At 46.3% G+C, this 27,014-nt stretch overlaps 1 protein-coding gene across 2 annotated transcripts in view; it reads left to right on the top strand.

Moving 5' to 3' along the window:
• The window catches only part of LOC119464595 (DNA topoisomerase 3-beta-1), a 54,944-nt gene that overhangs the window by 8,608 nt on the left and 19,322 nt on the right, over nucleotides 1-27,014 (top strand). For both annotated transcript variants that reach the window (XM_037725623.2, XM_037725622.2), the window contains exons 6-10: nucleotides 2,926-3,038; nucleotides 6,330-6,530; nucleotides 7,346-7,429; nucleotides 15,074-15,194; nucleotides 22,379-22,561. In XM_037725623.2, the coding sequence (XP_037581551.1) occupies nucleotides 2,926-3,038; nucleotides 6,330-6,530; nucleotides 7,346-7,429; nucleotides 15,074-15,194; nucleotides 22,379-22,561 (702 nt within the window). The remainder of the gene's footprint in view (nucleotides 1-2,925; nucleotides 3,039-6,329; nucleotides 6,531-7,345; nucleotides 7,430-15,073; nucleotides 15,195-22,378; nucleotides 22,562-27,014) is intronic.

The following is a 27,014-nucleotide window of genomic DNA, read 5'->3' as shown; positions in this document are numbered from 1 at the left end:
CATACGGTCAAATTGTGTTACTGTAAAGCCTCGTTAATTCAACCCTCGTTAATTCGGAAAATCGGTTAATTCGGACACATCCTTTAGTCCCGGCAGGCGTATGCATTATGTAATGCAATGAAACTCTCGTTAATTCGGACGTATTTGGCCACACATCGGGTCATTCGGACAACTCTCGGAGCTCGGCGAGCACGGAGCGCCGCAAATGTGCGACGCAAACGAGCCATAACGGAGTTAGCGTCCACCGAAACGAAGCGACGGAGTTCGCATTGCCATAGCGATCAGCAGCAACGCCATAACGTTCCGTGCCTATTTGAGCCTTTAATGCTTTTATTCATAGAGTTAGTATACTGACTCTTTTATTCTTGCGTTTGCCAGTGCGCATAGCACCGCATTGGCTGCGTGCCCTCATGACTGCGTAGTCGCCGTCCTTGATCGCGTCGATAGCGGTTGCGGTTGCGGCAAAAAGTAGTTTCGTTTTGACTGAGCATGCATGCGTCGGCTGCGCACCTTCAGAACCGCAAGGTCGCCGTGCATGATCGCGTTGACAGCAGCCGCGGTTGCGGCAAACAAGGGTTTCGTTTTTACTCAGTGCAGAACTGTCGAGGATGAAGAGCACCGTCGACATCGTAATCGGCGGCGACCCGGCGACATTGCCAAAAAATAATCGGGATGTGCGCGCGCTAGTGAAAATCATGTCTCAGATGAAGATGCGCGCTGTGGCCGCGCTGTGAAGGAAGTCGCGAGACCTTCGCTGCTGCGAGTGCTAATCAGTCACGAGATGACGAGAATTGCAGCTTCTGCATTGCGTTTGTGCAAAATAGAAACAGAGTTTGCTTATTCATTCAGTAAATAAGAGCGTGTTGACGTAGTGAGCATTTGTTTATTGTTTTCTTGATACCCTCGATAATTCGACATTCGGTTAATTCGGATATTTTTTTCGGTCCCATGAAATCTGAATTAACGAGGTTTTACTCTATAATGGAATGGGATATAACAAAGTAAGTGAAATTCCTGAATTCCCTATAAAGATTCATGGTGTAGTAAGTGCAATAATGGATATAACGAAGTAATTCTGGCTCCCGCTTGAGCTTCGTTACAAGGTTTTGCTGTATTCCAGAGTTTCCCAATTTATTTGTGCAAGACTGCCAGCCTTTGGCTTACCCAGACTCAAGAGATGATATATTGTTAAATGAAAGCGGTATGCCTTGATAATGAAGTTTCTAAGAAAGTCACTTGTGCAGAATTTCTGAAGGAGTGCTGCCAAAAAAAATTCAAACTTGAAATAACTCGTAGATTGAATTGCTAAAAGCTCACAGGTATCATCCGCAAAGTGTCAATAACAAATGCAGCTGAGAATTAATTTTAATTTAATTTTGAAGTTCAGGCAAGTGACGAATTTGAAAGTGCAGCAGCTATCGATGCAGTCATCAGCATATGTTCTATTTGTAAACAGTTTTACGTCGCAAGTATCAGTCATTGATTTCGGTCACTTGCCACGCCATTGGCTTGTCTTGCCATTTGGAAGAGGTTTCAGCACTGTTCATTGGGTGCCTTGCACTGACCGTACACCACGTATACGTAAAAACTTCTTACCATTTACGTATTACCAGGTTACCGGTGCCATGGCTGGCAATAACATGTGACGATTTGTCCCTGCACAATGCATTCAAAATTTTTTTACTTACGTAGTCAGAATTATTATTCGAGGGCATTATGGTAGGTTAGCGATTATTTCACCATGAATGATTTACACTAGCAGTTAAGTAGAATATGTAAGTTGCAGTATTAGTTTTGCGTGCGGTCTGGTTAGACACTACGCCACAAGATGCTGTTACCAGCGTTGTTCTTGTCATACACCTCTTCAGTTACCCAGTAAACCGCAAATGATGCGAAGTTTGTGGATGCACTAAAACCCTCAAATGGGGCCGGGATCGCACTGCATAGTGGACTTCTGCCCAACGAAGCATTACAATGGTGTAGCAATTGGCACAGGTTTCCCACCAAACTAGCACCAATATAGTAGACGAAATAGGAGCACAGATGGCATGGTAGATGGGGCATCAGCGAGTGCCACAGGCCTGCGCACTCACGTGATCGTCGCTGTTTCTAAGCATGCCTCTTACGTCATGGGGCATGAAGTGGTTTTCGAAAGTGAAACCGTGACTGGTCGTAATATACGAGCATATAACTAAGCAATCGTCGCATGCTGGAGCCAACAAGTATTTTTACCATAATAATTGGGTCAATAGCTACTGATTAAGCACAAAAACAGAGCCCAAAAGATTTTGTGTCAGTACTCCTCTAAAGGATCAATTCAACACCCTTTTGCTGTGGCACCTTTACCACAACTATATGTTACACTGAAGCTATCGTAGACTAAGTGCGGGCATCAATATGCATTTACGCATTTATTTTCATTGAAATGAAAGTAAAAGAAAGAGTCCCCTATATCGGTGACAGCAACTTCTTTTTGTGTTATAAGAACAAAAATATTGTAAAATAAGAAGTGTCATCACAGGTCAAACAAGTAGAGTGGAGTTAAATAGGAGAGTAAATCAGGTCCTCATATACTAGCGCTAGGCCCACTGGAACATACATAGACAAAAGGGGATGACAAGTTGCGCTGCACACTATAGAGAGTGATGACCCAAAGGCTTATAATGAGTTCCGAACATACACACAAGACCATGTTGTGGTCCAAGATGAGCCAGTGCACAGAGAAAGAAAATACACAGATGACATAATATACGCTGAGAGACACAGTGGCCAAAATCGGGCTTCATCACACAAGTGCACAAAGACGATCATTGCACACATATTGGACTGCAAGTGTAAATGAATACAAATGGAGTTATTGCATGCCATATTAACATTATTGAAAGCCTACTGAAAGTGATCATCTGTGCCTAATCTTGCCTGCAGGTCAAACTGACTAACGAGCAAACCATGACCCTGGACTGGGAACGGGGCAGGATATTTGACCGAGAGGTGGCCATGGTGTTCCTGTCCCAGACGTCCAACATCAAGGAAGCGGAGTAAGGCATGCACTTGTTCCTAGCTTTGACAACGTGCACCAGGATGACGGCGGTGTAGATTAGAGAGTGAATAGGGGTAGCTGATAATCTAGGTGAGATAAAGAGGAAGAGATGAAATTGGGCAGGGCATGTGATAGGTAGGTGGTCTATTATAGACCAGATACCCATCACTAGGGGTCTATTAACTATTACAACTGGTGGTCTATTAACTATTATTACTGGTGGTCTATTATAGTTAACAGAATGGGGTTCCGAGGAAAGGGAAATGCACTTGAGGATGGCGGAAAACTAGTTAGTGTGATAAAATTAGGAAATTTGCAGGCTTAAGTTGGAGTCGGATATTGTCCAATGTTTGAAGAAAACTCGTCAGATGGGAGTGGTGAGTGGTCAAAATAAAACAAAAAAAACAACAACACATTATTGACGTTTCGGGACCACTATGGGTTCCTTTTACACACTGAAGAGGAGCATGACAGCGTCTGATTATTTACTAACGCTAAAGCTTTCACGTGACCCAATGCACAGTTATGCAGGAGAGACTCTGTACGTTAGAAGTAAAGACATCTCTGGACGTTTTCACTGTAACTTCAGTTTAGTCGTGGATGTCCTATAAACGTGGTCTTTCTTACACATCCTTGTCGGTTTGCTTGAAGCGTGACATACGCACAAGTGCCAATTGCAAGTCGAAAAGGTAGAATCGGCTTTATACCACGATATGCACACAAGGAAAGACATTCTAATAAAAATTAATAAAACTAGTTTGCTAATTTTTATCCCGAATGCCACATTGTTACATATAAGGCAGCTCTGAGCCGGTATTTTGTAGCGATGCGTTACGCTTTATTCTATACTAGTCTTATCATCCACCGCTCACGGCCGGCTGATCCCGTTGATAACGTGAGCGGACCGTCGCTCTGACCACTGACCAAGCGCGAAAAGGCATCGGAAAGGCATCGCTATGAAATACCGGCCCTGGTATACTTGCTGACTATTGCACTTAAAATCGAGACCGTATCGTGTATACATTTCCATTTGACATGATGCCAAAAGTACTTATCGCTGCACCAAATCAGCCTTTTGCCTGCATCGAGATTTGCACCGGAGGGTCGAATGGCTGTTCCACCACTGAACTTAGTTTCCAATGAACATTTTGCTTTTATCGTTTGAGGCCAGAATTGGACAAAAAAGTGTCCGAATAAAAAATTGTTTTAAGGCTTGCTCAGACAGCATGAAAAGTAAGGAATGAAGCTTTGCAAGCATTCTTTTTCATTTGACTGTTAATAGCTGTCTTACATCCCATTAAATATAAGCCTTCAAATTGTGGCAACCATGTGGCAGAAAATGTAGTGAGATAAATAATTTATGAAATGAAAAGAAAAAACCTGATTGCAATACATCATAGAGTATGCAATAAGCCTCTTGCTGCACTCCATGAGCGCTTGTGCTGTGCAGTTTTGTCCCAGTCTTTTTTGCACTCTTTTAAGATTATGTGAAAAAGTTGTGTTTAGAGAAAAGTGCAAGAAACGAACAGTGCTAAATTTAATAGACATTAAAAATGTTATGCACGTATTTACAAAGTTATATTTTTAAAACTACCAGGAATATAGTCCAACTGCCTGCTGGTGTTCAATTGCTAGTTTAGTGAATCGAGTTGATGAGCGTGAAGCAGGTCTTGTCAAGCGGGCATCAAAGCAATTTGGGCCGCGATTTTGCAGCGATGCCTTTTCCGATCCTATTCCTCCTCACACATAGCCAGTGGTCAGAGTGATACCAACGCCGATCCGTATAGGTCGTGAAGCTTCAGGTGAAAAGCGGTTCGGACAGTTGTCACCGACATCAGTAAGGATGGTTATGAAAGCGATGATTGTAGAGCGACTGTGAAGAGTGAACAAACGTTGAGAAAGAAAACGGGTTTTTAAATTTAAACGAAAAACAGTTTGATTCATTCAACAAAAATAACATTCCTAAACAACTTTGTACACATGTGGTGAGGAAAGAAGAGACAACCCAGCACAGGGGGGCATACTTAACAGGTGAACTTTACGAGCATGCCTTTCTGCACACTTCAAGAGCTGCATTACATTGTAAGTGATAGCGGCGTCAATGTCCCATGTGCTGAAAAAGAGGTACAATAAGTACCTATTTTCAGCACATGAAAGACAAAAGAAGTACACGCCCCATGTACTGAAAAAGAGATACATTAAGTACCTCTCTTTCAGCACATGGGGCGTTGACCCCGCTATCACTTACAATGTAATGCAGCTCTTAAAGTGTGCAGAAAGATGTGCTCGTAAAGTTCACCTGTTATAGTACACCCCGCTTACAAGTTGCGTTGTTTTGCTTGTCAATGATTGTCTGAATTCTGGTGGCACGGGTGGTTTCATCGTTACTTGGTGAGCGTGCGGTAACTTTGATGAAGCTTGCACTAAAAGTACAGTAACGTGACCAAGTGCACGCTAAAAATGGGGAGGGAGGGGACATTGGTGAGCGCACGGGCATACGCGCGGTAACATGATCAAGTGTGCGCTGAAAGCGCAGTAACATGCTTGAGCGCACACAAGCAGTGGGTTGGCGAGCGTACAGTAGTGTGATCAAGCTCATGCTAGGGGCCTCTTTCCTGCTCCTTTTAATTCAGATGGGAAAGGAGGGTGCATGCCGCTCTGCTTGCTTCGGTTCGGTCCTGGCTCGCCACTCATCCTTCCTAGTCATTTTCACGGCACGCGACATTCCGGTAGCTAGCGACGCATCATTGAACTTTCGTCTGTGGCTCAGGTTTCTCTCAAGAGAGGTCCATGGGAGCGATAACTGTTTTGCCAATTTTGGAGTTCAAATTTGCAACAGTTTTTCTCAATTCAAGTACATAGGACTTCGTGGGGCCAACAGAGCAGTTCGAGTTATCCGTCAATTCTAATTAAGAGATTTCAAATTATCGAGATTTCACTGTAGCTTTAGATTTCGTAAATAGCACTTCCAAAGAAAAATTTTTTTTCATGATTTTACGGTCACTGAGACCCGTGTCCCTTTATGAATTTAGACCTCTGGGGGAAGCTAGATTCACTTCTTCATTTCTGCATATGTCACAGTGTCTAGGAATTCACTGGATTATGGCAGTGTGGCCAGCAATAGTTATACATCACAGCACTCACACGCTTCATAGCGTTAACCAAAAGTGTTAACCAATAAACAACCCCGCAGCATATCTCAGCAGGTCTACAGGGAAGCTATTGTTCGACTTTGACAATCATTCTCCAATGGTTTCTGCTCGATGTTTTTTTTTTTATTTTCCTGCAGGTTAACAGATGTCACCCAAAAAGAGAAGAGCAAACCTCGCCCTGTGGCCCTCAACACGGTGGAGCTGATGCGTATCGCGAGTTCCGGTCTGGGCATGGGACCGCACCATGCCATGCAGATTGCGGAGCGTCTCTACACCCAAGGTTACATCAGCTATCCGCGAACGGAGACCACCTCATACCCGGAAAACTTCGACCTGAGGTAGGCTCCTGTTGAAGTTGTCTTGGGATATCCTAAAGACCAGGGGATTGCAGACTTTTGGCCTCAAGAAGACTGAAAATTTCTAATGATACATTTGACTGGTTACTTTCAAGCTCTTTATGTTCTCATAAGGCAGTTTACATTCGGCTGATTGAAATTGAGCATTTCGAACATATTCGCTTGGTTCATTCAGAACGTCACGCTCCAGCTCAGAGTACTTAGAAATGCTCTCACCTTCGAGCTAGGAGCACGACTGAGATCCGACAGAATTCCGATCACGCGGCACCTCAAATTCTTCTTGGAGCAGCTGTACGTACGGCTCGGGCATGGTTTCTTTGGCTGCAGTGCCGAGAGTCGTAGCGTGGCAAGAACAAGCGTAATGTACCATAGAAAATAAAAATGATTGATTCATTAATTGATTGATTGACTGACTTATTGATCGCCGCAGGCTTAACGTCTCAAAGCATAACACAGGCTATACAAGATGACGTACTGGGGTGCTCCGGATTAAGTTTATACAGCTGGTAACTTGGTACACAATTCTCGGTACCCAGTAAAACTTTGTGAGTCAGTTTCTGTGTTGTACCACATGTTGTTTCTAGAAGTCAAGCCTTCTCAGTGCCCTTCAGGGTAACACAAGTAAGCAAATAATTGAATAAATAATATGTTATAGATAAATAAAAAGTCCTGTAGAGGCCTCGCAATCCTGTTCATTTTCCAGTTTACTGCAGCACAGGCTGTGGAACAAAGCAAGAAAGTTGGCGCCAGAAGTTAGTGATTTTTAGCTATATTGTCTGACTCTTTCTTTGCGCCAGGGGCACACTGCAACAGCTCCAGAGGGTGCCAGATCTCAGCGCAGATGTGCAGGACCTTCTCTCCAAGGGGATTAACAAACCAAAGTGAGAACTTGTATGTTGTGTGTATGTGTGCTTCTGTGTGTGTTGGCAGATTGGTTGTCTCCTAGTCCTTGCTGTGGCTCCTGATTCGTCATACTTGTGACTCCCTAGGGATCCCAGTGACTTTTCAGAATAGGCCAAGGGACCCTGTGCTCTTCATTTAGAAATATGTACTAATATGTAATATGCAGTACAGTAGAACCCCGCTGTGACGTTCCTGGCTGCTGCGTTTTCCTGGCTGTTGCATCGTTTTCGGCCGGTCCCGGCATAGCTCCCATAGGACCCAATGCATTGGTAACCCCGCTGTTACGTCCTAACTGTGGGACCGTTCCCGCATCATGTGTTGTGAACTGTCACCCCGCGCTGGCCCGAGCGGCCATGTTGACTTTTCATGTCACTTGGCTTGGTAGCTTGACGATGGTTGGCCGCCCAAAGTGCCGAAGGTGACACCTATGACTTGTTTTCGGTTTCCGCCTGCAAAAGCATGGCCTTTGAGATCTGTATTCGCTATCTGAAGGTGGTGTCTACGATGCGTTGGGGCCTTAAAATTGGTTTTGGCGTATAGATGTTTCATATAAAGTCCAAGGGTGATAACGCCGTCACCGCGCGCCTTATGCTGTATATGCGAGTGAAACCGGGCAAGGGGAGTCGATGACCACGGCTAAATCTTGCGTTTGCAAGAAAGGAAAGCGGGGAGGAAGCGCGCCTTCTGTCACGCTCGAGGCACCGGGGGTGGGGGAGAGGGATAGGGGGCGGCGTTGTACTCTGGCATCAACTGTGTAATGCGCGGTCGTGCGGGTCGTATCTTTAAAGGTGTTCTGCGTTGGGGGCTGAGTCTAGTCAGTGTAGGTGTGTTGGCGACTTGTAGCTTTGTGTGTGCTGTGTGTTCTCGGCGCTCAGTTTGTGTTGAAGCGATAGACAACAGCACGAAGGTCACTTCGCTCGCTTCTGCAGCAGTGCTTAAATTCCTCACGCCAGCGTTTGACAGCGCGTGTCCGCGCTCATCGAGTGTGATGTGTTCATTTTTGCTTGTGGGCGTTGACACAATGCTTGTTAATATAGTTAATAAGCGAATCTTTAAAAGTTTATACAGACGAAAAACTACTATCCTTACTTTGTATAGCTGTCTACTTATTTGCTATCGCAATAGATGCTTCGGCTTTTGGGTGAAACTACGACTTTTTTTCACACTTAAGGATTAAACTAATATTGTATGCAGTTCAACACTACTCTAATTTCTAAATTTTTCCTGTTTCTCGGCTCTTGCGTTTCCCGGCTCTTACGTTTTTTTTTACGGTCTCGTGAAAAACGTATCAGCGGGGTTCTATTTCTCATTCTTTAATAGTTCAAATAACCAATTACGCCATCACATCTTAATAGTCATAATTGGAAATACATAATTCCCACCATAGTACAGCTTCGCTGGTCTTCCATCTCCAGCCCAGTGGAAGGGCTGGCAGTTTTTTTTTTACGGTCCCATGAAAAACATATTTATTTATTTATTTATTTATACATACTGTCAATCCCAATAGGGATTATAACAGGAGGGCAAAAGGAGACAGGGATTTAGTACAAGGCAAAAAGAAAAAAAAAAGAACAACAAGCAAACATGGTGCAACTAGACGTCGTCCAGTCTACAGGTGCAAGTTATACCGCAAGTTCTACAAAGGTAAATTGTACAGACAAAATGACAAAAAGACACTGGCACTTGAGGTAAATGAGAACAAAGGCAAAACTATAAAACTGTTTTAAAATTGTGACGCTAGCAAATCGCTTTCGATTAGTTTAGAAAAATGGGCTAAGGATGTGCTACTGGTAATGGAGGGGGTCAGGTTATTCCATTCTCTGATCGCCAGGGGAAAAAACGAGAATTTGAGGGCATCTGTGTGGAATCTGTAAGGAGCAAGTGTATGAAAGTGTTTCTGGCGGGTAGCTCTTGCTTCGGATTGCTTAATATAACGGGACTTGTCTATATTTAGGTGGTTGTGTAAGAGTTGGTACATTACCTTTAAGCGGGCCAATTTCGCCCGGTTTTTTATGGTTAGCAATCCGGCCTTCTTAAAAGTAGTTCTGTAGGCGAATCTGTTCGGTTAAATTTGTTAAAGATGACCCTAAGTGCTTTTCTTTGAACTCCTTCGAGCTTGTTGGTTAGTTTTTTTGTGTACGGAAACCAAGCAGTGTTTGCGTATTCCAGGATGGGTCTGATAAGTGTATTGTAGGCCAGTAACTTTGTGTCGGGTGGTGCTAGCTGCAATCGTCTTTTTAGAAAAAGCAGTCTTTTTAGAGCAGATGATGTGATGTATTGAATATGAGAATCCCATCGTAGGTCTTGTGACAATATGACACCTAGGTATCAGTGGGGTTCTACTGTATTTAGTTTTATTTTACAGCGCAGAACTTGTTATAACGCGGCCTCTTTTGAATCCCGTTTACCCGTCCATGGAAGTCCATGTATACGCATACCTCTGACAGTGGAGCCGCACAAGACAAAGTAGTGGTAATACAGTAAAACCTCGTTAATTCGGATTTCACGGGACTGAAGAAAATGTCTGAATTAAATTAATGTCGAATTATCCAGGGGTATCCAGAAAACAATAAGCAAACACTTACTACGTCAACATGCGTTAATTTAGCGAAGGAATGAGCAAATCCTGCTGCTATTTTGCACAAGAGCAGTGCGGAAACTGAAATTCTCATTGTCTCGTGACTCATTGGCTCTTGCAGTGGCAATCAAGGCCTCGCAACTTCCTTCACAGCATGGCCACGGCGTGCGCCTTCATTTGCGACACTCTTTGCACTATTGCGCACACATCCCAATTATTTTTTCGCCAGTTAGCTGATCACCAACAGATTGTGCGTTCATCGCGATGTCGCCAGTGCTCTTCATTCTCGACAGCTTTGCACTGAGTCAGAACGATACAAGTTTTTGCCGCAGCCGCTGCTGAGGAAACCGCGGCCACCATCGACGCGAATATAAACAAGGACTTTGTGGTGCTAAAGGCACGCGGCCGACGCATGCACCGACTCAGAACGAAACTACCGTTCGCTGCAACAACTGCAGATGAAACCGCAGTCACTATCGATGCGATCATCGATGGCGACTACGCAGTTTTTCAGGCATGCGACCAGCACACGTGCCATGTGAAAACGAAACTACTGTTTGCCGCAACTGCTGCAGAAGAAACCTCGGTCGCTGTCGACGTGATCATGGATGGCGACTACTCAATTATGAAAGCATGCGGCTAGCGCGGTGTTATGTGCAGTGGTAAACACAAGCAAAGGCTTAAAGGCACAAATAGGCACGAATCGTTCTGGCATTGCTGTCATTCACGTATGATTTCTGCTGATAACTATGGTGATGTGGACTCCGCCGCTTTCAGTTAGACGCTAGTGTCGTTTTTGCTCTTTTGCGTTGCACATCTGCGGCGCTCCTCGTTCACCGAACTCTGAAAGTTGTCCGAATTAACCGATGTGCGGCCAAATATGTCCAAATTAACGAGAGTTTGGTTGTACTGAATAATGCATACGCCTGCCGGGACCAGAGGATGAGTCTGAATTATCCGATTTTCTGAATTAACGAGGTTTTACTGTAATGCGGTTTCTAAGGGAAAGTCCCGCAGACAAGCGCAGTAACGAGCTTGCTGCTCAGTAAGGTGCGCCCGCCGATGGGAGACGAGCAACAAGAATGATGCGGAGGAGGATGAACAGGAGATTCTAAAAAAATTGATACAAAGAAACAAGGAAAGTGGCGGCAGCGTGTTGAAGACGAGCAGTAATTGCCTAGGCGACAGAGACGCCTTTGATTGGCTGCAGAATGACGAGATTCTTTGGTCGTCATAAATTTTTGCTCTGTTTTTAAAGTCTCAGACTTATCCTGAATCCCGAGTGTAACGTGTCCTCCAATCAAACGTGCACGCACTTTCTATGCATCCAAAGCGCAAAACGAATGTAGATATGACATCAAAGCTCTTTAAGTAGAAATCTAATGCACACCCAATATTATAACAAAAAAAGGGGGGGGGGGGGCAAGGGTCTAATAGGTGTTTCGTGATGGTGGCTGGTTTCCCTAAACTGAGCTTTGCTGCATGGTTTATTTTAATGTCAGCTTCACCGCAGTACACTTATGTTATCTGATAAAGCATACAAATGCCACGAAGGTGGTTTTGGTTTTGTATCCGATTAAACTGCATAATTGTCGGAGTCATGAGGGAGGTAGTGGCCGAATACTGCACCAGGGAGGCCAATTCCTGTTCTGGTGAGGGAGTGACTTTAATGAAGCTTAGTGGGCCTTCCTAGTTTGGTTGCACCTGAACTAGTGTAGCCCCACTAACTCTCGGCAATATATTTTTTTTCTTGCCGGTGTCAGGCACCACTCCATGCCTGAAAAATGTGGTGGACTGGAGTAGGATTCGAACTTACGACCTTCAGATTTGAAGCCGGGTATTCTACCTCTGCTCCACGCCAGCACCGACTGGGAGAGGCCTTCGTCCTGCAGTGGACATAAAATAGAGGCTGATGATGATGATGAAACCGTGTAAAAATCTCGTCCTAATTTTTTTGAAGAAAAAAAAAGGTGCATTTTAGAATCGGGCAAATATCGTAATCAGACATTGCAAGCTTCGATTATTCCTTGAAAACCTTCCTTGGGGAGGCCAAAAATAGGCATTTTCGATGGGAGATTGACATGAGCTGAACGCATTCACTATCCGCTAAGCTCTGCCGAGACAGACGTTGCCACTAAAGAGATCACTATTGGGGTCATCACAGGGGCAGATGCGTGCATACTAACTAGTCAAGTTTGGATTATCCGCTGAAGGCCAATTTTACAATCGACATGATGAAAGTTTGGACCCATAGAATTGCATGGGCGCCCATCGGGACCGGAAGTCTAGCGTACAGTCGAGCCCGACTATATCGAACCCGTTTATATCAAATTATCCCATATATTGAACAATTTCTAAACACGGTAAATTTACATTGAGAATACAGTAAAAGCTCGATGATACGATCACGGCTAATACGAATTTCCGGATGATACGAATTTTTCTGTGGTCCCGGCCGAGCCCCATTACTTTGCAACGTGCTAGAGAACGGTTGTTACGAATCGATTTTCAGCCTGCGTCGGTTGATACGAATAAACGCCGCCCCACCGATGGCCGGGAAAGAGAACAGCGCGCAGTCACGCGCTTTCTCTCCTCTTTTGGTGCGTAGGCGTGGCGCCGGACAGCGCGGACTCTGCGACTGGGCGCGAAGAGTTTGAAGCGGTGGCGCTTCAAGAAATAAATGCTTTTTACGTACATGTGTCTGAGTGAGTTCACCTCTGACTCTTTAATTTAGCTACAGTCGATAAGTGGTTCTTGAGGGAAAGGGAAAGGTTTGGCGCTATCTTCTGCAGCCCTTGAGGGAGCACGGCTCAGCGCCAATAGCTACAGTCGAATCTCGTTAATTCGAACACGCTTATTTCGAACATACCGCGCACCGACAATGCTATTAGCAGCGCGCCAAATAACGCGGCGGCGCCTCTGACCGGCATTGCTCCGACACCGCCGTAGAGCAAAAGCTCAGGAGAGACCCCTCAATGCCGCGTGCGAAGGAACGGGAAAAAAAAAAGAACCCGCGGCGGAAATTTCCCCCTCTCTCAAATTGCAAGGTCGCCGTTTCTGCATCGCGCCGGAACAAGCGTGTACGTGCCGACTAGAGTGATGGCAGTGAACCCTTCTCCTCTATTTTCTAGTCACATGTTGACCTTGCACGCTGCGGCAGCAGCGCAGAGGGAAGCAGCGGTGGAGGCACAGTCGGGCCAACGAAACTGCCACGCCCACAAACGCCCGCTTCCCGATAACGGCAGAAAACGAAACTTCAGGGAGCGGCTAAAATAAGCTGGCGCCAGCACGGCGGCGGGCGCGCACGGAGATGTGCGCACGGAGTCGAAGGTGAGAGAGCTACGAGGGAGTTGAGAGGGAGGGCGAGGGGAGCCACCGAAGCGGCGGAGTTGACGCGGCCAAATCCGCTTCCCAGCCGCCCTCCTCCCTCACCTTCGACGGTCTCCGCGTGCACCCGCGTGCCGGCGCCGCCCGCTCTCTCCCTGAAGCTTCGTTTTCTGTCGTTATCGGGAAGCGACCTTTAGCCGGCGTGGGCAGTTTCGTGGCCCGCGCTTGCTATGCGCTTGCGCGCCACGATATTTCACGACTCGCACCGTTCGTGCATCGTGCTATGGTGCACGAATACTTCAAAAATACGTCCTTTTAATTCGAACAAATTTTCGGGCCCCTTCGAGTTCGAATTATCGAGATTCGACAGTAGTTTTAATTGTGTTTCGATGATACAAATTTCGGCTAATACGAATATTTTTCGTGACCCCGTGAGATTCGTATCATCGAGCTTTTACTGTATATAGCAAAAGTTACTGTTACATCGAACGAAAGTAGCAACGACAACCAATATATCAAACTCCAAGTGCCTCAAAAGTGCCCCAGCAAGTTAGCTTTTCCTCGCGGTGGCGGGGAAAACTGTCGGTGCCACCCTAGAAAAAGTGGTTTAGACCCGGCTGTGCACGGGCGAACACCCCCCCTGCAAAAAATGATCCTGGCCTGCTCGCAGCGCTTACAGCCAATCAGAGGCCGCCGTACTTTCTCCGAGGCGCGGAGGCGGTACAAGTGAGCGCCATTTTTTCTTTCTTTATGCTTGTGTGCCTGCTGCTGCCTCTTTTCCTCGAGTCCTCATTGAGCGTGGTCCGTGCTGGTGGTGTTGCCTGTTGGCGCTCTGTGAACTTTCTTGGCGCGCTGTCGTCATGGCTTGTGCAAAGAGGCAGAATTTGCCGTTTGCCCGATGACAGCACTGAAGACACCGCAGGTGTTTCCGCCGAAGTTTGGAGCGAGCTGGCAGAGTTCCCGGGTGCTATCGACGGATCGACATTCGACGAGTTCGTCAGTGCAGACAATGATGTCGCCATCATGGGCCAGCTACAAGATGAAGACTACGTTGCAGACGTCGTGCCACCCACGAGCCAAAGCGACAGCAATAAGGAAATTGACGATGGCCCGTTGCCTACATCTTCCGAAGTGATTAGTGCACTTGCGTTGGTCCGGCGCTATTGCGTGAATATAGAAGGTTGCGGCCTCAGCTGCTCCGACTCGTTGGACAACGTGGAGGTGTGCGTGCTGTCGCAGGCAGCGAAGTTGTTGAAACAGAAGAAAATCCAGGACTATTTTGTTCCAAAGTAGGGCACACATGTAAGCCACCATATTAATAAAGTACTTTTCTTATTGGTATGTGCCTTTGTGTCATCAAATCCTATAGCGGGCCTATATCGAATTATGCCATATATCAAACTAATAAACGTTTTTTGGCGAGTTCGATATACCCGGGTTCAACTGTATAACGAATGACATGTGTAATAACGAAAGTTCTGATATCATGCCAGTTGGTACAAAATTTCTAAGTGCTAACTGTGTGAAAGCTGTGCGAAAAGACGAACACAGAGCAATAGCAGACTCACTGGCACTGTGTCTTTAATTTGTATCTCATGCTTGGTCCTTGTCCCTTCACATAGTGAACTTCTTGAAGTCACTTTTTTTTTTCTTTTGCAAGTTTTATCCGGGTGTGTGATGGTACTTAAATTCTCTTTCTGTGTCACGTGTGCTACAGAAAGGGCCACGACGCCGGCGACCACCCTCCGATTACGCCAACCAGGGATGCGTCGCGGAGTGAATTGGACGGAGATGCGTGGAAGCTGTACGACTACATCGCGAGGCACTTTGTAGCTACGGTCAGTACCGTTGCTTCCTTTGTTGAGTGCGTGCTGAAAACTACACTTGAGGTAGTAAAAAAGTTCATCTGATTTCGGTGCTGTGCCATTTTCAAACCCTTTTTAGTGCACCATGGCATATGAATGACAATACTTGGCTGCTTTGTGTGTCTGCTGTGATAATTGTGCGTTCCATGTGCAGCGCAAATCAAACGTAACGAGCATAGAGAGGGCACAAATTAGCTACTAAACATTTTGGGGGGTGGGTTAGTGTGTACAAGAAGAAGAAAAAAGATAATCATAAGAAATAACCACATAAATCTTTACAGCTAGCAGTGCGTATGGCTGTGCTAGTTAGTATTGCATTGCTGAACTTATGGCACACGCAAAAAAAAAAAAAAATAAATAAATAAACAACCAAGGTATTACATGCAGACTGCAGAAAATTAGCTGCATCATTTTTTATGCAGTTGTCATGGTCTGTTTGTTCTGTCTCTTGTGTTGTTTATCAATATGGTATCTATGCTTTAATATCAGATATTGATTGTCGACACAGCACAAAACTGTATCTATCGTTGCTGGCTCTCAAATTCGACAAAATATATTTCTTTGTAATTCAAATTTGCTTTTTCCTTGCTTGATGATTCTGAAAGTATTGCTGCCGCTACCATGCAAGAAAAGTCTATCGGCAGCTGTACCTATTTCATAAAAGGTCTAATTTCAATAGAACGAAATTGAAGATTTTAGCGACTTCATTACGTTGACATTTAACTGTATAAATTTATATTTATCTTTTAATGGCCGACACTCCTTCTGCCCGTGGAGCAATCCGTTGCTCTTTGTTTTGTGTCGTGTTACGCTGAGCCAGTGTTTGAACACGGGGTGCATAGCAACCTGAAAAAAAAAAAAAAGGAAATTCTGAGCACCTGGAATAGTCATGGAATTGTCAGGGAATTTTTTATATTAGTGAGTAAAGTCATGGATAATGACTGATTAAACTGCCCAGGTTGCAAATTCGTGCAGGTTAATTCCTTGCGGAGTTATTAACCTCTTTGCAGCGCTGCAAGTTGGCTTTCCTGCACAGTAATTTCGTTTTCGATCATCGTAATGAAAGAATTTATTCATAAATTGCATGCAGCACTGGCTTCTGGCTCAACACAAGTGCATGCTTAGCCTCTGCATGCGCTTGCACGACAGCACAATCTTCAACTGCAGCACAGTTGTTTATATGCATGGCTTGCCGTCCCAGAAGCATATCATATGTTGCGGGGAAGAATGTTACCATATTTTTGTGTGTATAACCTGCACCAAAACTTTTTTTGCCTAACAGTAAAGTCGGGGGTCTGGGTTATATGGGAATTTCGCCTGGAAGTGTGGCATCACGGCAGCGCAGCGCAGGCTGCCGTGAAGCCACACCTCGAGGCAATGTTTTCCGCCATTCAAAGTTTTGTTATCATCTAGGGAACCCCCACCCTTTCCCCACCCCTGTGTGTTTGAGCTCCTTTCTACCCTCCATGGTTGCCCATTCTCCTCCTCTTTACGGCTCGTCATTTTGTGTCTAGTAGTTAGTGAATAGTGCATGCGGTGCCAGCAAACTTACGTCACCCATTCTCATGGCGCTCACTTGGTCCGCATGAAGTACACAATGCGGCAGAAAGCCAAATCGCCGTTGGGATTTTCGGCTCGGTTGCATGTGATCGGTCACTGTTGCTCATGTGAGTGCTCCTCTGTCGTGTGAATGCTAGCTTCGATGTGATCCAATTCATGTCACATGTCACGTGACTGATTAGTCTGCGATCACATCCTTCGTGTGACTCCAGCTTTATTATTGCGATAACAATTATATGGACACTCCAAGCGCATTCCTGCAGTCGTCGTTGCCGTGAGGTTCCGTATAAAGTCCAACAGCAATAAACTCGTTGCTGCGCGCCGTATGCTGTATATGCGAGTAAAAGCGCGCGAGGGACGCATGCTTTCACGGAGAGCGAACGCATAGCGGATAGCAAACACAATGTCTCTGGTCGTACAAAAGGCCGGGTGGGGATGGGAGGGAGGGAGGCGAGGCGACGTTTAGCTGCGGCGCTAAATGCGTATCTTGCGACCGGGCGCAAGGGGTACTGGCGACTCAATCTCCCATGCGAAAGGAGGAAAGCTCAAAGGCAGCGTGGGAGGGAGGGTGCGGCTTCTACTCTGCCAGGAACTGCATACCTTGCGTGGCTGAGGGCTGTCGCGCGCACCGTATCTTGAAAGCGATCTACACACAGCTCTGACCTTTGTATGCGCTGTGCATTCACCGCTCAGTTTCCGTTGAAGCGACAGACCACACGAACATTCGCTCACTGCTCTTGCCGTGCTTGCTCATGCCAACGTTTTGACGGTGATTGTCGGCGGTCCTCGAGTGTGATCTATTAATGTTTGCTTGAGCGCGCTGATACCATGCGTTAATTCAGTTAGTAAGCGAATGTGTCCAAGTTTATGCAGCCCATAAAACTACTATCCTTACTCCGTATACTCTACTAATCAATTTGCTATCGCAATTGATGCTTTGCCTTTCGGGCGAAACTGCGACTTTTTAGCATCGCTAAAGAGGGGGGGAGGGGGGAAGAGCCACTGACCGTAGATACGACATGGATGCAATGTGCATCCGCGAATGGAGGCTGCTTTTGCAAAGATTTGAGCATTCTTCTGAAGTTCGTAGTAGTGAAATATTTGTGCATTGAAGCTATAGGCATTCAGCAGGGAATTTCTGAAAAGTTTGCTAATGTGGTGTTCGTAGTAGCGAGGCTTCACTGCATTTGGAAGCTATGTGGTGGAAACCAAATCTGCAGCAATGAAGTAGGCTTCTGCCACCCAGCTGAAAAAGGTCTATTCTCTTGAAGAAATGCCCGTATACAGTATAAGCTTCTACTCCAAGTGTGCAGCGCTTAGTTGAAAAATGCAATAGAAAGAACTACAAGGTAGTGCAGTGAAAGCCACATGTGTAGCACTCCTCCAGCGCTTTCGTATAGGGAAAAAAACTGCTTTCCATACTAAGGCGTGCATTTCAGTGAGGATGCTCTGCGGATCGATGACTGCTAGAGGGGAAAGCAGTGACCCAACTCCAATCACTGAACTCCCTTAAACAAGGTGTCTTTCTATTTATCATTGTTGGGCTGTCTTGTCATTGTTTTTTAAGGTGTCTGTCTTTTATCATCAATATTTTTAAGTGGCCCACAGCAATGTGCCACAGCAGAACACATGGCAAAAGTCCCGGTTTCTCAACTTCAGGACCATTTTTTTTCCTTCTTATTGTTTGTTGCATAACAGCTTTTTTTACAGAATTATCTATGTTGAAGACTGCTAATATCAGATAATGAAATGCAGTGAACAAAGATAAAGATCCTACTAACTTCATGCCTGTCCCAAGTTGTGCTTCTTGATTCAATAATAAATACAGCAGAAATAAAATTATGGCCAATATCCCCACAAATCAAAGTGCAATTTCTCTAAATTAGCCACAATTTGTTTCTGACTCATGACATAAGGCATAATATAAAAACATTTTCTTTTACTCCATCTCTCGCCTTTCATTGTGAAGTTTTAATGGTACTGAGGTAGACAAACGCTTCATTTCTTTCTATCAGAAATATTCTCAGAATGCACTTCATTAACTGTAGCAGTTAGCCACAATATTTTAAGTATAAATTGGAGGGGGTTGACTTCATGGCTGGTGCATATGGTTTTAAATAACCCTTTTGCACTGATATTCACAAATAACTAGCAGGGTGTCTACCAACCGGGAAAACCGGGAAAACAGGGAATTCTCAGGGATTTTGAATATTCTGGAAAAACTCAGGGAAAACTCAGGGAATTTGTGCCTCTATCAGGGAAAATTACTGTAGGGATGGGCGAATATACCGTATTGTCGAATATTCGATCGAATAATTCTATATTCGTTATTCGCTTCGATTCTAATTCAGGTATTCGATATTTTCGAATTATTCGGCGCTCCCGAATAGGCAGCCAGAAGCCACGAACGGCCGGTACACATCTTGGAGGCTATGCTTTACGTCACGGCTGCCATACATCAACCATAAATCTTGAAGGCTATTCGTTTTTGCATTAAAGAGCCTGAAATGTGCGTGCGGCGCAGAAGAGCACAAACGGCGCTAGTGCACAGCCGAAACGAAGCGACGGAGTCTGCATGGCCATAGTCAGCAGCGGAAATCGTACGTGAATAACAGCAACGACGGAACGCTTCGTGCCTATTTGTGCATAGAGTTTCACACTATAAAGTGTTATAGTGAGAAACTCTATGTATTTGTGCCTTTATTGCGTTTACCGCCGCACATAACAACGTGTTGGCCGCGGGATTTCATAGTCGCCACCCATCATCGCGTTGATAGCTGTTTAGTTTCGTTTTGACTCAATACGCACGTAGGCCGTGTGCCTAAAGAGCTACGTAGTGGTCATCCATGATCGCATAGAGAGCGACTGTGATTTCATCTGAAGTTGTTGCAGCGAACGGTAGTTTAGTTCAGACTCGGTGCGTGTGTCGGCTGGGTACGGCCACGCTAGCGGCAAGTTACCGCGCGTCAGCGCCTTGCCGCGAAGTCCACCGGGGCAGTCGCGTCTCGCCGCGCGGCAGCGCGATATGATCTCGCGCGCTCTCGGAACGCGGAATCACCGTGAGCGAAAAGGGTGCAATCGGACAGCGTCCAGAAATCCCTCTATAGAACCGCGAGAGATAACCGCAACGAGAGACGACGATTATATCTTTATATAATCGTCGAATGATAACCCGGCGCGGAGCGGCGGAGGTCCGGTTGCCATTGGCTCCGTGACGTCACCCTCGTCGCTCTCGGCACCCTCGGCAAGCCGTAAAACCCCCCGATTCTTGCCGCTTTTGCCGCGCGCGTCATGATGCGTGGCCGCTCACGGCATGACGCGGGCGTTCTTGCTGCTAGCGTGGCCGTACCCTTAAGCACTGCAAAGTTGCCGTTTATAATCGCGTCGATAGCGGCCGCGGTTGCGACAAACAGTTGTTTCGGTTTGACTCGGTGCAAAGCTGTCAAGGATGAAGCGCACCGGCTGCATCGCGATGGACGTGTGATCCATTGGCGTTCAGCTTACTGGCGAAAAAATAATCGGGATGTGCGCGCGGTAGTGCAAAGCGTGTCAAAAATGATGGCGCGCACCGCGGCCGGGCTGTGAAGGAAGTCGCGAAGCCTCGATCGCCGCTGCGAGAGCCAATCAGTCACGAGATAACGAGAATTGCAGCTTCCGCACTGCCTTTGTGCTAAATAGCGAAAGGATTTGCTCATCCATTACACTAATAAAATCGTGCTGACGTAGTATGCATTTGCTTATTGTTTTCTGGACACCCTGATAATTCGGACATTCTTTTTTTCAATCCCGTGAAATTCGAAATTATTTGACCAAATCACTGTTCGCTTAAATTTGAATTCACTTCGAACCTCAAATCCACTATTCGCCCATCCCTAAAAATTAGCTGTAATTTTATTGAAAGGGAACGAAAGTTGCGGTAATAGAGGGAGGGAGGGAGGGAGGGAGGGGAGGCGACATTTAGCTGCGGCACCAAATGCGTATTTATATAAAAATGTGGTGAGGCGAGAAGGTGGTAAAGACTTCGGACGGGCGCTGCTCGACAAGTGTCCCGTTCTGATCTCGTCGAAAACTTCCGAGCCGCCCCCAGAGGCACAGGCAACAGTCACCAACGCCGTGTGCGTTCGGTGTGAATGCGGGCAAAACGCCGACGGCGTCGACAACAGTCGGGTGCATTGCTGGGGCTGCTGCATGTCCAAGTTTATACAGCTGATAAAACTACTATCCTTACTCCGTATAGCTCACTACTAATTTGCTCTCGCAATTGATGCTTCGCCTTTCGGGTGAAACTGCGACATTTTTTTTAACATGCTTACTAAAGAGTGAAACCATCAGGCAACATGGTGTCAGCCCATCTTGATGTAAAAGAAAGTTCCGTTTCACTCAGGGAATTTAGCAAAATCACTCAGGGAAAACTTGGAAAACTCAGGGAATCTGAAAATGTCAGCTTGGTAGACACCCTGACTAGGAATATTCAGTCTGGGGCCGACAGTCGTGTTCTTATCGGTTAGTGCTATGGTTACTGGTTGCTGACTTTTTTTTGAAGCCCTTTTTCACAATTGCAATGATATTACTGCTTGATGAGTGGTGTTTGTTTACAGTCGTACAAATATATGAATGTTATCACGGTATGATTACGCGCCCCGTAGAGCCTGACCATAACAGTGGTCGAAATTTCGGATACCCTTCGAGGTTTCACTTGAATCTCGCTGGATTCCATCTGTTCCTATGGCATGTGATAATCTAGCCACATAATATTAAGCGCATTAGCCCAGAGAAGTTTCAGAATTTTGAAAAGAAACTCGTGTTTCGTGGTCTTGGTGCCTGGCACAGGTACACGGGTCGAAAATAAGAGTTTTCAGCGGGAGTTGGCGGTCTGTTTGACGAATTTACTGTATCCTGAATGCCACCAAGACAGATGCTGCTGCTAGACAGATACTTGACAGATGCGCAGTCAGGTGCATGCGTGCTTACAAGCTAAGTTGGAATTATCCGTCAAAAGCCAATTTTAGGATCGAAGGAACAAATGTTTTGGCCAATAAAAAATGTATGGGCGCCGGCCAGGACCTTCACTTGTGATCAAATTAACCAAAAAAATTGAATTAACCAGAGTCAAATTACTGGAAGTCTACTGTACTCAGATTTTCTCTGCTGCCAGTGTAAGCTGAGACATTTCGCCCAAGTTTTGTTTCTTCTGGATTGCCCGATTTTTCGGACGATGTGAGAAAAATTGTGTTGAGGAACTGGTCACTGCCTTCTTATGTTTTTCTTTAGGCATCAAATTTTTACTGCAAAAGTAATGGAAAACCTGGAAAAGTCGGGGAATTTCGAAAAAGAAATTTGCTAGACACCCTGAAACATGTCGGGCACTCTTCGCCACATGCTGGTTGAGTACGTCCTGCTTCAAGAGCAAGAAACAAAACATTACAAACTACTTTGAGCATTTAAAAAATTTTTGGAACTTGTTAATTTCGCTGCCGTTTGTTATTTCGACCTTTCAGATAATTTGACCTAATCTTGCGGTCATGCAAGGGCTGAATTAATGAGAGTCGACTGTACACCGAAATTTGCAATTTGGTTCTCTCTTGTTTTGACTTCAGGTGAGCGAGGACATGAAGTACCTGCAGACCACAGCGTCGTTCACGGTTGGCGAGGAACGCTTCAGCCTGACGGGCAAAAGTGTCATCAACCCGGGCTTTACCAAGTTCATGTTGTGGCAGGCGGTTGCTCCCGAGGAGGCCCTGCCGCAGTTGAGGGCCGGCACCACTGTCCCCATTGTACAGGTAACGCACAGAATGAACGCAAACGCGGCTACATTTACTTAAATTTCTGGAAATAGAGACTAACTACAGTTAAGCTTGACATAACGAAGTCACATCCCCAATGAGAATACCTCTGCTGTATCTGATTTTCGTTAAAGTATACGAGTAGAACCTCGTTCATACGTTCTGGAAAGAAACGTTAGAAAAGATAAGACACGAGAAACCAAAATGAAATTGAGCTGGTGGGCATGCCTTGATACACAATTCAGGGATGGGAGTGCAGTGCCAATTCTGCCATCTTGCACCAAACCATCAAGAGTCTCCAACCTCTGCCAACCTGCGTCAAAATGCTAATTTTGAATGAAATGCATTTCATAGCACATTCAAGATGGATATCTCGAAAGTGGTGCTACTCTTCTCATTTCCATTAGGCAAACACGTAGTGTCTTGTCATTTGTGCTTAGCCAATGCACATGGGGTAGCGTGTGCCACAGTTGACTAAACCACCTGCTGCACTGATCGCCAGGGGGCGCCGAAACCCTTTACAGAATCTCAGCCCGAGAACCAGTGTGTCGGAACGGAACGAAAACAAAAAACGAAATAAGACGATATTTTTGACCGGAACGAAAACATAACCGAAGCGTTATTTATTATTTTGTTTCGGAGTGAAACCGAAATATTTTTGATCGGTTTTCTGTTTTCGGGAAAGTCAGCAATCCGAAGCAACCGACGTCAGGCAACATCATAATTAGCGCGTATCTCAGGGGTCTACATAAGTGCATATCTCAGGCAGGCATAGTGCGAGCGATAGCCGGTCGAGCGCTCCACTAATCTAAGCCTGGCGCTCAGTGCACTAGCAGGTCGGCATCGTAGCAAAGCCTAGGGCTTGCATGCTAAGTGCTTATAGTTTCATTTTCTACGGGTACAACACTTTATAACTAAAGCTGTATCCTTCGTTTGTGTTCATTTAATTAAGGGGGGACGCGGCCCTTGAAAACCGAAAAATCGCGAGAAAGTAGATTTTTGAAAAACTATATTTTTGGGTTGTATGTCTCATAAACTACCTGTTGTATAATTATCGGCACCGAATTCAACCGCAAAGTAAAAAAGAAAAACACTATTTTTGAGGCCGCCGCGGCTCGCGAAACACACGCAAATGCCGAAATCAAACCAACGAGCATCGAACGTCCGATCTTCTGCTGCCAGTGCCGACTACAGTCGCCGACCGTTTATTCGGACGCTGAAAATTCGGACATGCTTGTTTATTCGGACACCTTCGCGGCACCGCCACTCGTCCCATTGAAGTAATGTATAACCACGACCGATAGTTCGGACGCTCTACAGCGCGCCGTTCGATTTTTCGGACTCCGGCGGCCTGGTCAGATGCGACGTCGAACGCCACGATACAGTCACGACAAGCTGGCCGCGATGTTTACATTTTGCTAGGTTGCCAGCACTGAAAAGGCGCGCTTGCTATGGTTGGATTGCTGGTGTCTAAATCCACGCAGCACCTACAAGTGTCACTTGCCGATCTCGAAGGCTATACTTTTAGCTGCACCTATTGGTTGTCGTGTTTCGGATTTAGCCAGTCCAGTATCCATTGACTGTATACCGCGGCCAAACAGCAGGCCAGGCCAAGCCAAGCCAGTGTGCTTGAAAGTCGGTGCTCGGCCTTTGCGATGTCAGTTGTTACGTGACCTAGGCCTTGTCAACAGCTACCTTTCAAGTCTCGCTCTTTTGCTTAGTGCAGGGGTTCTCAAGTACGTTCATCCCAGGGAACCCTGCTAAGCTCCTCCCCCCCCCTGAATTAACCGAATGTCGAATTATCGAGGGTATCAAGAAAACAAACAAATGCTTCACTACGTCAACACGATTTTATTTACTCAATGAATCGTCAAATCTTGTTTCTATTTAGCACAAGACCAGTGCGGAAGCTGAAATTCTCTTCGTCTCATGACTGATTAGCGCTAGCAGCGGCGAAGGCTTCGCGACATCCTTCGCGGCGCGCGTTTTCATCTGAGACGCGCTTTGCAACAACGGGCGCACATCCCGATTATTTTTCGCCACTCAGCTGCTCGCCAACAAATTGTCCGTCCATCGCGATGTAGCCGGTGCTTTTTATCTTCGACAGCTTTGCACTGAGTCAAAGCGAAACTACTGCTTGCCGCAACCGTTGCGGACGAAACCGCGGGCGCTATCGACGCGATCATGGACGGCGGCCTTGCGGTTCAGAAGGCAGGCGGCTGACGCACGCACCAGTCAAAACGAAACTACCTTTCGCTGCAAGAAGTGCGGACGAAACTGCGGTCGCTATCGACGCTGCCATGGGAGGCGACTACGCAGTTGTGAAGGCACGCAGCCGATGCACGCATCGAGTGAAAACGAAACTACTATTTGCCGCAACCGCTGCGGACGAAACAGCGGTGGTTATCGACGCGATCAGAGATAGCGACTACGCACTTACAGAGGCACGCGGCTAGCCGCCAACGCGGTGTTACTCGCGGCGATAAACGCAAGAATAAAGGCTTTAAAGGCACAATTAGGCACGAAGCGCTTCGGCGTTGCTGTCAGTCACGTGCCGCGTACGATTGCCGCTGAGGACCACGGCGATGCGGACTGCGCCGCTTCGTTTCGGTTGGACGCTATGCCGTTCTTGCTCTTCTGCGGCGCGCATTTGCGGTGCTCCGCGGGTTTTTTTTTTTTTTTTCCTCCAACGTATAGGTCAGTGCGCACGCTATCGGCACCTACCCTATCTACAAATACGTGAAAGGCGCATGGTGGTAAGCTACGGCCTCCGAGATTCAAGTGCGAAAGCTTAGGCGCGCTGCCCGTTCTGCGAGGTTGGGTGGCTACAAGCTGCTTGCGTATTTATTGCGCAGTTCGCGCGTTGCTGTTACGCACTGTGATGTGCTTTTTGACACTCGGGCATGGGTAATGGAGGTTCTTTGGATCAAGCGCACCTCGTGTTTGCCGTTTTAGACACTTGTCGAGAGCGGGACCAGGGAAAATTTATCAGTGGCTCGCTAAACCCCGAGCAGGGGCCTGCGGAACCCGTACCCGCAGAACCCACTTTGAGAACCCATGGCTTAGTGTGTTAGGCCTGATTTGCTTGTTCGATCTCATCCAGTCGTCGCGTAGTGCGAAATGGCTCCAACGCCTCCCGCGCCATCTGCGCCGACGAGACGCGACACAAGACTCTGTCTATAGCGATAGCCATACACTGTAGGAAATAAAGCTGACCTGATCGCGTGTAAGCGTGCATCTGTACAGTCGCACATTGACAATTTTTTCCGTCCACTGGGACCATAAAGGTACTTTTTTCTGGCGAATCCTTTTTTTCGGACTCTCGATTATTCGGATTTTTTCACGGTTCCCGTCGAGTCCGAATAAACGGTCGGCGACTGTACGTAGAAGCGACGGAACTGTGCTGTCGGCTGTCGCCAGTTGAGAATCCGACTCATTGAGTGTGCCTGGTACGGCAAGCACACCGAGTGTTTCAGAGATCGCCGGACCTAGCTCGTGTTCTGAACCGGTGCCATCGAGCATGAGTGGATCGTCGACCATTCATCTGCGGACGCGTTTTCTGAATAAGAGATTGACGCGAATGCGAAAGTCGTGATGCCGTTCGCGCTGAACTCGGCTCTATGCCAGCGACTCGGAGGAAGTTTGAACTAATGGAGCCGGCTCTTACAACTGCAGTTACACCTACAAGTGAGGGCGCACATTTTTCTCTCGTTCAGATGGATGTTTTTAGCAGCTTGCTCGGCTGCACAGTGTCCTCTCTGTCCTCTGGTCCTTGATGCCAAAAGATCAGCACGCATCCTCGATTGCCATAGGAACAGCACTGCATGACGCGGTGCTGCGCTACAATGCCGGCTGCTGCAAAGCGACTTAAGTGATTTCAGTCTCGTTGGACTCCAGCCAGGACACCTAGCCATCCAGCGAGCACTTGAAAAAGATGCTCAACGCCTTAAAAAAAACACCAAACGACACCAAGAGACGATGGAAGCAAGGCGGAACAGGAAAAGAGTGCACAAGGACACTTCAAGCTACTCTGCAGGAGCTTTCTAATAAAAACACATGTGTTCAACTTTCAAAGCCTGTTTTCTCAGAATAGATTTTTTCGCTAGTAGTGGTGCTGAGGAAGGCGATATCTCATGAACCGCTCTTCAGATTTGTCTGCCGTCTTCTTTATTCTGTTCCTGAATGACTTTGCCAGGGGGTAACAAGCTTCTTTTTTTGAAAGCTGGTGCAGTTAATTTATAATAAGCCATTAATTTTTGATGAATGTGGTCATTACTGGCTTCCATCAAATTCACAGTTGTGTTAAAATTTTTTGGAGAGGAAATTAAGAGAAAGGGCTTTGTAGCCCCCTAGGATATCTATCAAGGGATCATCACAGTGAATTTCAGCTTCCTACTATGTCCTGGGATTTCTCCAGGCTCTTCCTCAGGCATACACATGAACCACCTAG

Source organism: Dermacentor silvarum, chromosome 9, assembly GCF_013339745.2.
Source record: "Dermacentor silvarum isolate Dsil-2018 chromosome 9, BIME_Dsil_1.4, whole genome shotgun sequence".
Classification (NCBI taxonomy): Eukaryota; Metazoa; Arthropoda; class Arachnida; order Ixodida; family Ixodidae; genus Dermacentor; species Dermacentor silvarum.
Note: the sequence above shows the minus strand (reverse complement) of the source record. Positions and strands in the feature narration are given on the sequence as shown.